Here is a 16,284-nt window from a genome sequence, read left to right on the forward strand (position 1 = left end):
GACTTACTAGTATTTGTTTCCAACCATTCTGCCATTATGGCATATGTATTCTGTTCAGTTCTATTCTGAACTTGTTGTTGAAGGTGAAGGCATGGGATATAGAAATAATATTATATTTAATAATATTGAGATACATTTTTTCTCATATAATGGGACTTGGTACTCTCAGAGCTTCATTCATTCTTGTATGCAAGACATGCTTCAGTACAATTTAAGGTTTTACATCATCTTTCTAAATCCAAACTTGCGAGAATATTTCCAAAGCTAAGCCCAATATGTTACAGGGGTAAACAGACCCCAGTAACTATGTTATAGTCTTGTGAGTATGTTGTCTTAAAGCTACATGGTTGTTTTTTTCTGTTAGTATCTTTGGTGTTTTCTCAGCTCCAGCACATGCTATACAATTTCCTCCTTACTTTCAGAAGGTCATCGCATTCTCGTCTCTTATAGCTAGACGTTCAGTTCAGTTCTATTCCTTCAGGTGGTCTGTGCTAATAGTTCTAAAGAACACAAAACACAATTATTAACATTTTTATATTTGTTGGTACACATTTGTCTATGAAGAAATTATTTGATGTTTGATCTGGATGTTGGTTTGTCTGTCCTTTATGTTTCAGTTTTTAAAAGATTGTAGTGTTTGTTCTGTTATATATCTGGTTATAAGTCAAGTGTTAAAAAAAACACCTTTCAGAACTGTTTCATTGACCATGATACTTTTTTTATGTGAAGTGTCACAGCATTCTGAAAGCCCACTATCAAGTTAACAGTTATTTTTGTTATTCATGATCGATTTGTGTTGTCAATCACATTTATTCATGTGATCAGTCTTGTTTACAATAATGTGTTAAACCATTTTTCACTTACGTGTTCAGTCATGTTTATGTGTTTTACCATATTTACATATACGTGTTTATTCATGTTGAAGAATATTTATGTTAAAATGGATACTGTTCTAGATTAAATTAGTTGTAAAGGATCATACCAACTCAATGGGTTATTGGTCAGGACAGATGAACAGAGAAGAGAGATCCAGTGATAGTTCAATGTATTTTATTTCTTTGAAGAGTTAAACTGGTTTATCTGATAGCAACAGGGGTAGCAAAGGATGTTCCATTTTAATAGATATTGATATCTAAACAATAAAGGTAAATAACCATGAACATTATTTATTTCTCTAAAAAATAAGGACAAAACATTACAACCATATCTTAGAATCACAGTACAAACAGTACCTGCTGCAGCCAGGCCTATTGTTCTCAAAAGAGTTTGCAGCATGTGAGCAGGCTGACTTCATTGGCTGAAGCTTCAGTAGTTCAGATGCAAAAAAAGACTTAAAACTCCCAAATATCAAAATGTTTATTTGCTAAAAGACAGGAGCATGTTTCGAGCCGTCTGGGCTCTCCCTCAGCACCTGCGGTTATGCACTTTTAGCAAATAAACATGTTTACATTTGTGAGCTTTATTGTTGCAAGTCCCTTTTTGCATCTAAAGTATATTTAGATGTTTTTTTTTTTTTTTTACTTCTTTTGAAGCTTCAGTAGAGACAGATTTATTCTCAGGCTGACTTCAATCAATCTTTATTTGTACTGTGCCTATATCCAACAAAAGTTATCTCAAGACACTTTACAAGAAGCAGGTAAAAGACCTTAGTCATTGCTCCTGTATCTTACAAAGACCCAGTGTTAATCCATCATGAGCACAGCACTAAGCAACATTTTGCAAAGTTACAGGGTCAAGATATAACTCCTTTAAAGAGGGAGAAGTCTTGGGCAAAACAAGACTGATGATGAGCTAATTAAACTGGCCGGGCTTGAAAAACGTTTTGTTTGCCTACTTTTAAAGATACAAAACATTATCAGGTGATGAAACCCTCCTCTGCAGTGGATGTAAAGCTAAATATTGAAAAACATTTTTTTAAACAGAGTTAGGATTGAGCAGTAGGCAGCTCATAATTTTTTAGGACATGCTGACATGGAGAATTAATATGAGATGCATTAAAGTGAAAACCAGGGCCTATACCGATGTTTAACAGAACCATTTAGCTGATGGTAAAAGCAAAGTTTTTGCCATGACATCTTTTGGTGTTAGACTCTCACAACATCAATTTTTTCTTTCCGTTTGACCGAGTTTGTCCTACAAGTTACTTCCTCTTCCTAATTATTAGCCAGCATTAATTAGATATAACACAACAGATAAACAATACCACATTATTAACTAATGAGCCTTTGTCAGTCAGATATCAGCCGTTTACAATGTTTAAATATTCATCTGTGCATCAATAGAGTTAATGTTAGCTGGTTGAGCGAGTTTCCGAGTCATCAGTCACGACTGGACTTGGGAGCAGCTTCTGAAGGAGGAGATATCTTCATGTTTGTGCATAATAATCACCCTGTGTGCATCATTCACTGTTGTGTTTATTCTGAACACATTGATTACATAAATGTGTGCTGACGCTTTTTAACATCTCGTCTCTCTGACACCCAGGAAAACTTTCAGATATGGTGTCATCACAACTGGGTGTGGCTACAGGTAAGACAGGATTAATTCCTGGCTCCGCCCTCATGGTCATCAGTGCAGCAGGTGAATCCGATTGATCAGTGAATGAGATTATTCAGAGGAGAACAACATAACAGCAGTTTTATATTTCAGAAAGAGAGAGAGAGCTCTGTTCAATATTCCTCTTTCACTGAACTCCTCCTGTAGTTCTTATTGCTCATCCTCCTGAAGGAGGTAAACACAGGACCGGACTCTTTTTCCCCCTCCTTTTCTCTCTGTCTTTGCTCCTCCTGCTTTGTTTGATTCTCAGCGTGTTTCTCCTCAGCCTCTGTTACTCTTTCTCCCGCCTTCTGTGTCTCTCTGCCCTCCACCTCCTCTTCCTGCAGATGACTAAGGTGCGTCTCCTTCTCTCTGCTCCTCACCATGGGTTGTTCTCTCCTCGGCCTGCTGGGTCTGCTGAAGATCATCTTTGGCTGGAGGTCACAGGGGGAGGAGTCACTGCAGCTTCGCTCTGCCTCGTTCTCCTCTTCTTTCTTCGCTTTCTGCTTCCTGTCCTCCTCCTTCCTCTCCTGCAGAGTGGTCAGGAAGCTCAGGGCAGCCCTGGTGTTACCATGGTCACTTGTCTCACTGGTCTCCTCTAGGCTGTAGTGAGTCCAGCGCTCTGGATTAAGCAGGTAGTCAGGTGTTCCCCTCTTCTTGACTGGGTTGGGGGGGTTCAACGGAGGCTGGTTAGTTTTTCTGCTGGGGGGCGGAGCCTGAGGTCTAGCAAAAACTCCATCTTTCTGCTGGTTCACAGATGAGGAGGAGGAGGGGCAGGAGGAGGTGGACGAGGGAGGCCGGGCCACACTGTCCAGACAGTCAAAGATGCTGTGGGAGCGGTTAGAGAAGGCTGAGCTACCTCCTCTCAGACTAAACTGAGCCTGATCTCTCAGACCAGCAGGAGCACAGACCTCTTCGTTATCATCATCATCACTGTGGTCAAGCTCAGGGTCAAAAGGCGCCATGGTGGGTCTCTCCTCAGGCTCAGAATCATCACTGACTGATAGCTCATCTTCATCGTCTCCCAGGTCAACAACTTTTTTCTGATCACACATTTCTGCACGGTGGAGCAGCAGGCTGAGGAGGAGAAAGAGGGAAGACAAGGAGGAGAAGAAGCAATGGAGGAGAGAAATAGAAAGAGGGGGAATAGAAGATGAAAGGGTAAAAGGAGGAGGGGAGACAAGTAGGAGAAGTATGAGAAAGAGGTTGAAAATGGAGTAAGAGTAGAATAAGGCAGAGGAAAAAGAAAAGAATGTCTTTAACTTTATTTTTTTTGTTCATGACAGTGAATCTGACTTCATAATTCCCTCCACAGACTGACCATGTGTGCTCTCAGTAAACAGATCAGTACATCTGTTTCTGTATCAATGTGTTACAGCAACAATTTGCTTGAATTAATGAGAAATTCTAATGTATCTTGAATGTTGACCTAACTGTTGAGATTTCAGATGAATATTTGGAAAAATGTGCTTCTGATTTGAGCATTAAGCTCAAAGCAAATGAGATAAACTGTAATGTTTAAAGGTCCATTTTTTACCTGTTTAAATTATTCTCAGAACTCCCAAAACCTGCCTGTATGGTTTCTTGAAAATCCACTCTGATCCTGTACTTTTACATGTCTAGAAACCCATCTATTTCAAGCCCTGATCAGAACAAGCGATATCTGTGTCTGTAGCTTTAAAAACAAATGAGTCTGACCATGGCCCTCTGGAAGTGGATGTGGCTCAGGATTTCTTACACCATACACCATTGTTTACGGACTCAGAGAGCACAACAAACACCTAGCCGTTAGAATGCCACCCATCCAGAGGAGATGTTACTGCCCACTGTGATGTAATAACGGGAAAATCTCCAAACAGTCTATTTGAGCACATATTTTCTAAAAAGCGGAGCAGGCAAAAGACTGAGAGGATGGACTTTACACATAACTAGGGGTTTGCAGACAGAGTAAGGACATGTAACTATTAAAAATATTTATGATAGGTTGATAATTTGCTTGTATGGCTTCTATTTATTGTGAACGTTAAGCTCTGCCAGAAAAATGCCACTCTTTGGCTTGGGCACTTATCTTTTGTCAGGACTCAACAGATAAAGCTTATTTCAACCCAAAAAAAGTTCTTAGGTTAACAGCTAACCTGCTTATGCTAAGGAGCAGGTTCACTTCAGAGGGACCACAGCTCGACCGATCAGAGCTGTCCTGTAGATCGGTCTCCAGACTCTGCCTTTCTGATGAAGATCAATCTGAGATTCAAAGAAAAGACAGCTATTCAACACACGAGGACAGCTGCATTTGTTTTATAATGACTTTATTAAAGAAGTGTTGGGTCAGTCAGTTTAAACAGAAGCCACATTAGAGTTAGTGAAAATGTGCTGTGACGTTAATACTATAAAAACGATGCTTTGTTTTTCCACACTGCAAGGCCCAACATTCAAACACACAGGTTTCAATCAAACTCAAGCATTTGTTTAAAACATGGTTTAACCGTGCAATCTTACACTTGTTAACACAGGACATTTCATACGGCTACATTGTATATGAAACTTCAACATCCAAGAGTTCTTGGGCTTCGACTTGTTTTAAACAATTAATACAACAAATGTTAGCATGCTAATGCTAACCGATGCGTTGATGTACGTCCACAGCGGTCCGCTGCGTTAAACGAAATTTATTATTACATCTGCTTAACATATGTAGAACATTTAAAATACATGATCTATCTTTAGTGTACGGTTAATTTCCCGCATGTTACCTGACTACTGGCATCACGATCACAGGAGCCTGTGATCCGCCAGTCGTTCATAACACGTTCTTCTTCTACGGTAGGCCTACTGCACCAGCCCGCCCAACTATTACTGCCCCCAGTGGGTAAACGCATAGATATATATATATAAACATATATCTGTAAACGTATATATCTATGGGTATAAGTGCAATAGCACATTAATGCTATGGCGTTTGAATAAACTAAACAGAAAGTGTAAAATGGTAACAAATGTACCTAATACAGGACGCAATGAAACAGCTAAAACTGCTTCTCGACTTGTCATGTGAGGGAGTTGGGAAGAGGGACGCTATTGGCTGAAATTAGTTCGGTTTTGATAAGGCGGGCCTTCCTGCATTTGTAAAGATCCTGATTGGCTGCTGCTCCGCAGACCGGGAATATTTTGAAAGTAACTGGGTGTGATTGTTCGGCTTGTGTTTTTCAAATTCACTGAACAGACACTTATTTTAGGCCATCATAAATCGGTCAGGTTTAAATCGTTATTTTAATTATTAATGGAGCTGGACGCAGGAGGAAAGCAGCCCGCTGACGCTTTAAACGACATGGCGGACATTGTGGTGGAGGATCTGGAGTCCTTCGTTAACGTTGACTTGGAGGTGGACAAAAAAAGCAAGACTTCTGAACATAACATGTCCGTCATAGCTCAAGGTCTGTATAACGTTATAATTGTATAAATAATGCCACTTTGTTTTATCAGTTAGCATTACTGACTTGTTAGCGATCGTTGCAGGCTCTAAAGTATTAATAATGACGCAGTTGATTTCAGTGCACAGACTTTACGGAGTTGCAGTCAGTTTCTGTATTATGGTCAATGTTTGTGCCTTTGTAAAAATATTGTTCAGTATTCCTTCTCAAGTCTTACTGGTCAGAACTCCCTGGTTACTAAGACTTGCATTAGATCATCGACCGTACAACAAAGATCATGAAATCAGCTGATGATAATAAGTTAATTAATCAATCTCAATAGTTGTGTGGCTGGTAGAAAATGACGTCACTGGTGATTGCTGTTGTTGCGTTTCTTCAGACCGAAACTTTACCAGGTTTTTCTCCTGAAATATAACTTTCTGTATTTCCACCTTTTTATACTACACCAGCACATTTGCAGTGGACCCATTATTCGAATAGACTCATGGCAAATGAATAATGCTATATCAATTTATCCACAATGTTATATTCCTATTGATGACTATTTTGTCCAAACGACATACCTCACAAGCAATGGTCTAGACAGGAGGGAACATGTATCAACCGCTTCTCCTTTAATGTATTAGATAGTTGGTAAAGGCACTGTTAAAAAACAAATATAAATCACATTAGTTCCATAGTGTTAGGTATTTGTAATATCAGTACTAGACTGAACAACAGTATTGGTTGACATCGGCCCTGTTGACAGATATCAACCCAACTGCAAATAATGTTGCATGCCCTGATGTCAATCAATCTTTGTATAACGCCAACTCATAACAACAGTTATCTCAAGTGTCAGTGGCTGAAGTGGATCAGTTGTGAATTTCTTGAGAGGCTGTTTGGCAGGAGTCACCCGTTGAACCATGTTTTCATAATAAAACAGTTTGCAAAAATCAGTGATATGCAATTTGTGACACAGGTTACTGTTGCATCTCAATAAGAGGACCTTACTAACAATAATTGAAATATATCCATTATCCAATCCCATCAAACTACCAATATATAATGAAAAAAACACCTGAAATCAACTAAAACGCTATTTTTAACATCTGTACAGCTATCTGCCCTGATTATCACAATCAGTGCATTGCACATCTGTAACTATTTTGTCTTTTTACTTTACAGGGTTCCCTTTGACGCTTCACACTTCAATATATTATCATCTATTTCAGACTAATGGTACAATAAAACTATATACAGTCATTAATTCCACAGAGGGTGTAAGGTAGAAGTATGTATGGTCAGGAACAATATCTGTGTTTTTAACAAAGCAGATATAGGTGACAGGGGAGCACAAAAACATTTAATTCTGCAGTCCATCATGAAGCTGTGAAACTGCAGCGTTCTCGGTCAGACTGGTCACTACAATCTCTATACTGGTTCTACTGGTTTGACCTGTTTGAAGTACCCTGAGGATGAAAGCACAGTGAGAAAAATGTGTTCTTCATTGTTGGAAGAAAAATCTTCATCAGCTGTTTAATAATGCATCTGTGTTTCTCCATTAGCTTTGTTTCAGAATGGAGAGGAGGATGAAAGTGACACTGAAGATGATGATGAGGAGGAGGAGGATGATGACAGTGGCACTGACCACTTTAACTGTGCGAGGGGCGGGACTCAGCTGCAAAGGTGTGAGCGGCGATCAGGAGTAAACTCGGGTGTTCCTGATACCTTTCAGACGAGTCACCTGCTGTTCTACGAGAGGTTCAAGGCCTACCAGGATTACATGCTAGGTACACACACACACACACACACACACACACACACACACAGAATATAATTTAATAATGTACCATAACATCTTCTACATGTTTATGTATGTAGTTTTCAGGGCTATATACTGGATGATCACACACAACCACAACCACAAATTTAAATATGCTAAAACATGAACTTGGATATTTATGCAAATGTACATGTTATAATCACAGATAGTATACATACTAACATCCACACACACACTTTAAACAATAATGATTATAAAAGCAATAATAATATTGACGTGTGTGTGCAGGAGACTGTAAGCCGTCTGAAGTAAAGGCGTTCACCGCAGACTACCTGGAGAAGGTATTGGAGCCCTGTGATTGGCTGGCTCTGTGGTGCACTGATGTCTTTGATGTTCTGGTTGAGGTAAGAAAAAACACTTAAACAATCATCTCTATTAACACTCATATTTTAGTTATTTCTAATTATGTAGCATGGAGATGTTTTTAGTTTTGCCCTTTGATATTGTTCTAGGAATTTTCTGTTTCTGTATTTTACTCAATAAAAGTTCATCCTTTTTTTTTTATCAGAAGATTTTTTTTCTCTAAGCACATCCTCAGTAGATTGTTGGATTTTTTAAATGATATTAAATAGGCATACCGCTGGCATTAATTAGGCTGCATTCACACTAGGCCCAGTTGTCTTGTACCATGCTGAAGCTTGATTGTCCCCCACCAATTCCCTGGCTGGCCTGCACTCACACTGATCGAAGACTAACCAGGCCTGAGAATGGTTATCTCTTTTTACAGTGTAATATTGTACATTACATCATATTACAACACATGCCTTTTTAAAATTAAGTACAATTAATTGAAATGTGTCTGTAAGCAATGTCTGTAACCTACATCCAGGTTGTAAAGTCTGAAGAGAAATCAGACCTAACTTATTTGTGTTTTTGCTTTTAAACCAGAAATGTAAAAATGACTTTGTAGGGTTTGAGAACCAAAAGTGCAAACAAAAACAAAATCTATTGTCCCAAGATGTTGTACCCTCATCTGTGTTTTCAGGTGCGAGACTTGGACCTGAAGGACCTGAAGGCGTGTGTACGGCTGGTTCTTCCTCTGCAGTGTGAAACACGCGGTTGTGAGCTCACTGAGGATTCCATGACGGCTTTGCTGGAGGCCACACAGCATAGAGTTCTACTGCAGGAGCTGCACGTGGTCTACGACTCCTCCGGGGACTTTGACCAGACCGCCCTGGCCCTGGAGCACCTCAGGTGAGTCTTTGCAGGTCATATTCTGATCAGGGCCTTGCCTGTGTCAGGTGTGACAATGTTACCCCCTTTTTGCTGTGTGTAGGTTCTTCTACAAACACATCTGGAGGCAGTGGGATGAAGAGGATGAAGACGATGACTTTGATTACTTTGTGCGCTGTGTGGAGCCTCGTCTGCGCCTGTGAGTTCTCTCTAGCATCATGGAGAAGTTGTGTTCCTCGTCCATATTAGTCTTTCATTAACACCTGTCTTATTTCAGGTACTATGACATCCTGGAGGACCGGGTTCCTGCAGGTTTGGTGTCAGAATACCAGTCCTTACTGGAGTCTTGCTCCAAGGTTTTCCAGCAGTTCAGCTCTCTGCGCAGTGAGCTGGTATCAGACTCGGACTCTGAGCTTGATAACATATCCATGGTGGAGGGTCTTAGGCTGTACGAGCAGCTGGAGACACTGCGCCGCAAGCTGCACATTATCGAGAACCCCCTGCTCAGGTGAGACATACCTGCATTATCCTCACATTATTAGCTGTATTCACACCTCCAAACATTTTAAGGCCCTCTGCCCACGGACTTGCCTTTCACTCAACAGATTGTATGACGACATCAAAATTATGTTATGAGTATTCAGCATATTTTATGTAGCTGCAGCTTTAGCCTACTCCTCTTTATGCTGTCATGACAGCAGAGCACACACCAACATTCATTTCAGCGCACATACATGCACGCACTCGAACACACGCACACTGGAGCACTAGCCACCACGCACAGTGCGGCGCACCACTTTTAATTTTTAGAGTCACATCAGACGTCAGACAACGTATCTGCAGCTAATAGTAGATAGTGCGTGGAAATGTATGAGCAGAAGGGAGCAGGGGGAGTGTGGGAGCTAACTATTTAAAAAATAAAGACCAGCAAATATATTTTGTAAATTTCTCAATTTCCTGCTCTGATAAAATGATTGAATCTGTGATTGAGTCGACAGAATATAATGCTTTCTCAGCTAAATGTACTGTAACAGATGTGTTTGTGACACAAAAACACAATTTGTTATTTCAAATTCGATGTGAATTCAAAGATTCACATCGTACTCTGAAAAATGAATCTCAGTAATATGGTGAGCGTCAGCAGCTGTAGAGCAGAGGTGGTTGATTGTAACAAACAGGCGGTACCATGGTAGCTGCATGGGCAAACCATACTAACAAGCAGGTTTGTAGCCTCGCTTTTCCAAAAGAGTGCAAGAGCCAAAGAGAATAAGAAGTGCATTTGTGTTTTCATGAAAAAAGTCAAAGGAATGTTTTTCAGTCTCATTTTGTCAACTAAATCGTGAGAGAATTGTATCGTATAAGGAGTTGAGTGAACAAGCAGGAATCAACCACATTCCAAGTTGTTGTCATCTTCTTGTTGCTCCACATTTCCATCTACATCCCTCTATGTCCTCTGCTTCTCCATATCCCTCCTCCTTTCAGGTATGTGTTGGGGTACAGGGGTAACAGCAGGCAGCAGAGTGTTCAGAGCCGTGGTCTCAGGTGTTCAGGTGTAAAGGTGGTCCATGTGGTCACAGCATCCTGCAGCAGCCTCCAGCTTCAGTCTCTCCTCAGTGACAGACTGCTGCCTCTGAGCTCCTCTGAGGACACACAGATACAGGTCAGAACCACACACATGGAGAACTCAGCAGTGTAGTGTTTCATGAAGTAATGATCTCTATCAGCAGATACAGAAGTGTTCTAGTCCTCTCTATAAATGGAAACATGTAAGTGCAGATAAGAACCTCTTCTTGCCTGCTCCGCTCTTTCCATTCCAACTCAATTCTCAAGGCTCAAGTTTCTTGTAGACTGTAATGGTTGGCATAATGATTAAAATCAGTCTCACGGGTTAAACATGAGATCATAATGTTTTTTTAATGAGGTTTGTAAAGTAGAAAAAGCAACAAATAGTTGAAGCTTAATATTTAAAGAAATCTAATTTAACAGACATTTAACAGTTAAGATACTTAGACACTGGAGAACCAATAAGGCTACATTCATGTCAAAATATCATGTAAAACACCCGACTCTCCTACTTATATTATAACTCAGTTATGTTATTGTAATTCTTGTGTTGTTTTCTTCAGTACTAGTTTTGTGTTTTATCTTAAAATAAACAAAAGTATATTAAGTGCCATGTTGAAGTTGTGACTGGTTACTCAGGGATGTTGATGTGTGTGTGTTCAGTTCCATAGAGATCCGGTATCAGCAGTGGACTCAAGTCATGAGGGGGACATGGTCCTGATCCTGCCGGGGGTCTACAGTGTGAGCAGCTCCATGTTCATCCCTGACTCCATTTCTGTTGAAGGTAAACACCATCACACTGAAATATCACTGACAAACAGACGGTGTATATAATTGGATCCAAGTAAACATTTCACTGATAGGCAGGTTAACGTTACTCTGGTGTATAGGTTGATGTTACACAAATGTACAGATGAACATTATACAGGTGGGAGGGAGACATGTTGAGAAACACTGACATACTTTAGTCTTTTCTGACACTTGGAGCTGTGATGAAGGATAAAGCAGGTTTCTGATCCTTTCTTCTAAACAGAAGTGCTTTAAATAATACTCACACACACCTGTACTGTAACATCAGTCTCTGTACACTGACTCTGCAAATGTATGTTTGTGTGTAAGGGTTTGGACTTCCTGATGAGGTGGTTATAGAGAAGAAGAACAAAGGAGACTCATTTGTGGAGTCAACAGGAGCAGAAGTCAAACTTTCCAACATAAAGTTCATCCAACACGACGCCATCGAGGGCATCCTGTGTTAGTACACGCACAAAATAAATGCTGCTTTCTGTATTATTACTTATCAACTGTTTTCTGACATTTAGCTATGTATTTCCTGTGGGTGGTCTTTCAGGCGTGCGTCAGGGCACTCTGAACATGGAGAACTGTGTGCTGCAGTGTGAAACAACCGGAGTGATCGTCAGAACCTCAGCCTGTCTCAACATGACCAGGTGTGACCTGTATGGATCCAAGGTGACAGTCCACACATACACACACTGCGTAGACATTGAATAGACTCTGTGATCACAACAGTTTCTCTGTGATTAAATGTGTGTGTTAATGGAGCAGCATTTTCTAAAGAATTGGTGTCCAGGTGAAACTATGTCAGCAGAAAGAGAGTGTATATGTTGCATCAGGAATAAACTGTTCTTTGTTTAATAGTAACGGTGTAGGAAACATTCTCTGTTCAGCTCTATGCTGAGCTATCACTCAGGTATATTGTATATCAGAGGGTTTCTGTTAGCCTCATGCTAGCAGGTGAAGAAGGATTTATGAAACTATAACTTGGACCTCACAGTTATTGGTCTGTGCATGTTGGACATGGACATATGTGTTCCACAGACTGTGTGATCATGTTGTTGTGTGTCTGCAGGGGGCAGGTGTGGAGATTTACCCCGGCAGTGTCTGCAGTCTGATTGGTAATGGTATCCATCACTGTAAAGACGGGATACTCATTAAGGTGAGCCAAATCTTCTACATGTACACACATTCACCATGTTCACACCAAGTGCCCACCTCTGGTGTTAAAAAGAGAAGCCAATATGGAAGTGTAAAAACGTACTCCAGTGTCAACTTGGAAGTCACATACACACTTATTTTAAAATGTCCATTTTGAGGTTAGAAATAAAACATATTTACATCCTGGTTCAAAAACAATTGTACTCTCTTTTTTTTTAAATATCTGTTTATTAGTTCAGTTCAGGTATCATGACATACAATGATCATGAGGGAAACAATTTTTTCTTGATGTCAACTTACATCTCTACTGTACTCCACCTTGTTGTTTGTTACTTAGTTTAATGAAAGTTAGGTTGAGCCAGGATTTTCAAATAGTCAACTGCCATTGACAGCTTCTCTTTTATACAGTGCATTGTATGAGTGACTCCTTCCAACTGAGACATTGTCCCAGAAATCAGACTCCATGAGGGTCAATCAGTGATGATAGCATTTTCCATAATGAAATGTTCACTGATGTTCATCCCCAAACAGAGGTGTAAATGTATGTCAAATGTATTAAATCATTTTTATTAGGTGATAAGTTAATGTACAGTAAAATAACAGCAGGGTATCAATTGGTAAAATCCTCAACTAAAAAACAAGGTCATTAAATAATTAAACTCTGTTATTGAAAGAAATAATCTCTTGTCATGGAAAATTAAAGCAGGAGTACAAACAATGTCATCTACTTGATGTAATCTACTGCAGAGACTCTGCAGATACCAAACAGCTGGTAAAACAGTCAAGTCCGCCTCATCCTTAAAATTACACTCCCTTTCAAAACGATCACTGACAACTGCATTTGTAAAGGATATCTATCTAGATGGTGCAACATTTTCAAGAAGCACCTTAAAACTCACCTGTAGAGTCGAGCCTTCACGTAGCCTAATACTCTTCCTTGTGCCATGTGTGTTTGTTTGTATGTTTTCCTGTTGTTTTTTTGTCTCTCTGTGATCTTTTTGTTTCATTTCTGGCTTTTTCCATTTTGTAAAGCACCTTGTAAGTGTTTTAAACCTGCTATATAACTGAAGAAAATGAACCCAGTGCAGAGCTTTAATGAAGGTTTATTGTAATTATTTGTAGGACTTTGCTCATGAGCTGGACGTGATGCCATCCATCACCATGGAGAACAATGTGATCCACAACAACGAGGGATATGGTGTGATTTTAGTGAAACCAAATGATGAAGAACAGCAAGGAGATGCAGGTAGGTGGAGCACTGACAGTCACTATCAGTGCGTTTGCATGCAGTTTGAAAAGTGGACACACAGTTGTTGAGTGTAAAACATAAAACCCAGCCTTCTCCTATTAAATGGCCCATAAAGTTTTCCCAATTTGACCCTAAAGTCAGAAATGTGCAGAAGAAAGTTGTGAAGACAACAAGACAATGGTTTTAATTTGGTGAGTGCTAGAGGAAGAACCACATCCTTTCGGAAGGAAGAGGGAACACATTATGTTGTGTCAAACAATATGTACAGAGCTGTTAAGTTGTGTTGACTGTTCAACATATAACTAGATTGCTGCTTGTCAATAGGTTTTGTTAATTGTTTAGTTTGTGATGTTTATAGCCATAGTCAACCTGAAAAAAGTCCAGTGGTAACTAACTGAAAGGGAGCATATTGCCACCTACTATTGCAGAGACAAACATACTTCAGTCAGTAAATGAATGCTTGAATACTGTGACGACAGTCCTATTAAATGGCCAAATGGAGCTTAAGCAGTAGCTCGGCTTATCTGAATGTATAAGCACTGAGTCTGACCTCCATCCATACTGTTCTCAGGAGACTCTGTTGGACCCTCATCTGACCCACCCTTCACCTCCTCTACAACCCCCACCCTGACAGCCAGTGGCCCAGCCCAGCTTGAGTCTGCAGAAAACAACAACAGCATAGAAGGCGGCGCCTCCACATCAGGCAGGAAGTGGCAGTTCAACCGTCAGCTGAGCCGAAATAAGGAGACTTCCTGTGTCAGTCGAGCTGTTCAGGACCTGAAGGACCACCAGGTCTTTGTGTCCGTCCAGGGGAACCAGTTCAGACGGAATGGACTGGGAGATTATGGGACCTTCCACTACTGACTCACCAACATACACCTTCATTCTCCTTCAGACTTGTCCTTCCTGAACAGTCTCGGGTACAATGTCACAATTGAGTCTCGACAAATCCTTCAGCCTCTTTTCTTTTTTCTTTTTTTTTATACCCCCCAAGCAAACTTTGTGCTGAAGTTAATATTTCTGGTTTTGACCCGTGAGTCTGTTCCACAGAATAACTGATGAGTTAATGTGACGTCATCAGGTGTTAGCAGAACTCTAAATAATGTTTTTATCTTATTTATTCCTTTTGCATCAGATGCTTAGCATTTATTTGATCATATTCCAAAAAAAATCACTGGGCACTTTGAGAGCAGATGTGGTGGTTTGTTACCCATCAGGTGTTGGCTGCACTGTTTATAAATTCACAGGTTTTCTTTTTTTTTTCTTTTAGTAAATGTTACCTGTTAGGTGTTGGCTGCACTGATAATGACTCACAGGTATTCTTTGTTCTGTTTTCTCAAGGTTAAGATGTTCAGCTGATTTTTGTTCAGATGTTTTCTGGTTTGGGGAAGTTATCAGGTGTGAAAGTGTAATAAATTTTCTTTCGGGCTGTCAAATGAGTAAAGAGTTTATTTGTGATTAATCTCAACTTCAATAGTTATGATTAATAGCATTTTTAATCGCATGTTGGAAATGAGATTATTTTGAATTAAGAAAACTGAAACTGTAGACTTTATTTTGAACTCTCTAAAGCTGAAAGTATTTAACTCACTTTGAATTCAAGCATGGTTTTATTTTGAAATAAAGTTCTGGTAGATATGAGGTTACCACATGAAAAAGAAATCTGCGAATTGAGAAATTCAAAGACACAGCAGTGTTTTTTTTCCATTACTGTGATTACAAGAAGACACTGCGAAGACTTATGCCTTAAGGAACAAAATAGCATGCAATTTACGACAATTAGAAAAAAATAAAAGCGTTATTTTCAGACCTTAATTGTTATGATTAACTTGTTAATGCTGACTGCCCTCGTTTTTTAATTTTTGCAGTGTGATGATATGAATGTGTTTGATCTGTTACATGTTCTGATTGTGAGCTGAATGAATTTCTTGTAAATTAAAGTCTTTATAAAATTGTGTGGTTCAACATTATTTATTAGACTACCATTTATGCGACAGCTGCCCTAAATGAACAATGCGGTAATTACTAAAATCTTTTATGTTTCTGTAATGGTTACTACACACACACATCTCAAATGTATGGTTTTATAAAAAAAATAGTAAAGCATATTTTTACATTTTTATTTTTTGATTAAGATGTCAAATTTAGTTTTTTACAGCTAGAAATTATTTGGAACTCAATAACAGCCTGTTGAAAACTACATCAAAATGAGGCCATACAAAGGGACAGTTTAATTGTTTCAGTTTTTTTGCCAAATAAATAACTTTAGTTTTCCACAAGTTGTTGATATATTTCTAAAATATTTATGTTTTGTGGCTTTTTTGAAAAGTGGTCTAATAAACGGGTTAAGCACTGTGTAAACATTCTATAAAATGAGAGAGATGAAGCTACTTTCCTATACATTTGATGAATTTGGGCAGCTGGGGCTCAGTTGGTTGAGTCGTCTCTCAATCGGAAGGCGAAGGTTTGATCCTAAGCAGCATGTCCGATGTGTCCTTGGGCAAGACACTTTCCCGAATTGCTCTTCCTGCTACGTCAGGGGTGTAACATTTGTACGC

At 39.5% G+C, this 16,284-nt stretch overlaps 2 protein-coding genes across 2 annotated transcripts; one reads left to right on the forward strand and one right to left on the reverse strand.

The window, feature by feature from the left end:
* Positions 1-1,033: 1,033 nt before the first annotated feature.
* Positions 1,034-5,378, reverse strand: tssc4 (tumor suppressing subtransferable candidate 4). The gene is made up of 3 exons (XM_079339112.1): positions 5,286-5,378; positions 4,671-4,776; positions 1,034-3,612 (listed from the first exon to the last, which is right to left on the reverse strand). Exon 3 carries the CDS (start codon positions 3,588-3,590, stop codon positions 2,670-2,672), a length of 921 nt encoding a protein of 306 aa, XP_079195238.1. The 5' UTR covers positions 3,591-3,612; positions 4,671-4,776; positions 5,286-5,378; the 3' UTR covers positions 1,034-2,669.
* A 275-nt stretch (positions 5,379-5,653) lies between these two features.
* shcbp1 (SHC SH2-domain binding protein 1) lies at positions 5,654-15,681 on the forward strand. Its single transcript, XM_079339262.1, has 13 exons — positions 5,654-5,966; positions 7,511-7,735; positions 8,017-8,132; positions 8,774-8,982; positions 9,065-9,160; positions 9,239-9,469; positions 10,444-10,621; positions 11,188-11,308; positions 11,644-11,775; positions 11,873-11,991; positions 12,392-12,478; positions 13,600-13,723; positions 14,298-15,681. The coding sequence occupies exons 1-13, from the start codon at positions 5,813-5,815 to the stop codon at positions 14,588-14,590; spliced, it is 2,085 nt and encodes a 694-aa protein (XP_079195388.1). The 5' UTR covers positions 5,654-5,812; the 3' UTR covers positions 14,591-15,681.
* Positions 15,682-16,284: the final 603 nt, after the last annotated feature.

Source organism: Symphodus melops (genome assembly GCF_947650265.1).
Source record: "Symphodus melops genome assembly, chromosome: 3".
Classification (NCBI taxonomy): Eukaryota; Metazoa; Chordata; class Actinopteri; order Labriformes; family Labridae; genus Symphodus; species Symphodus melops.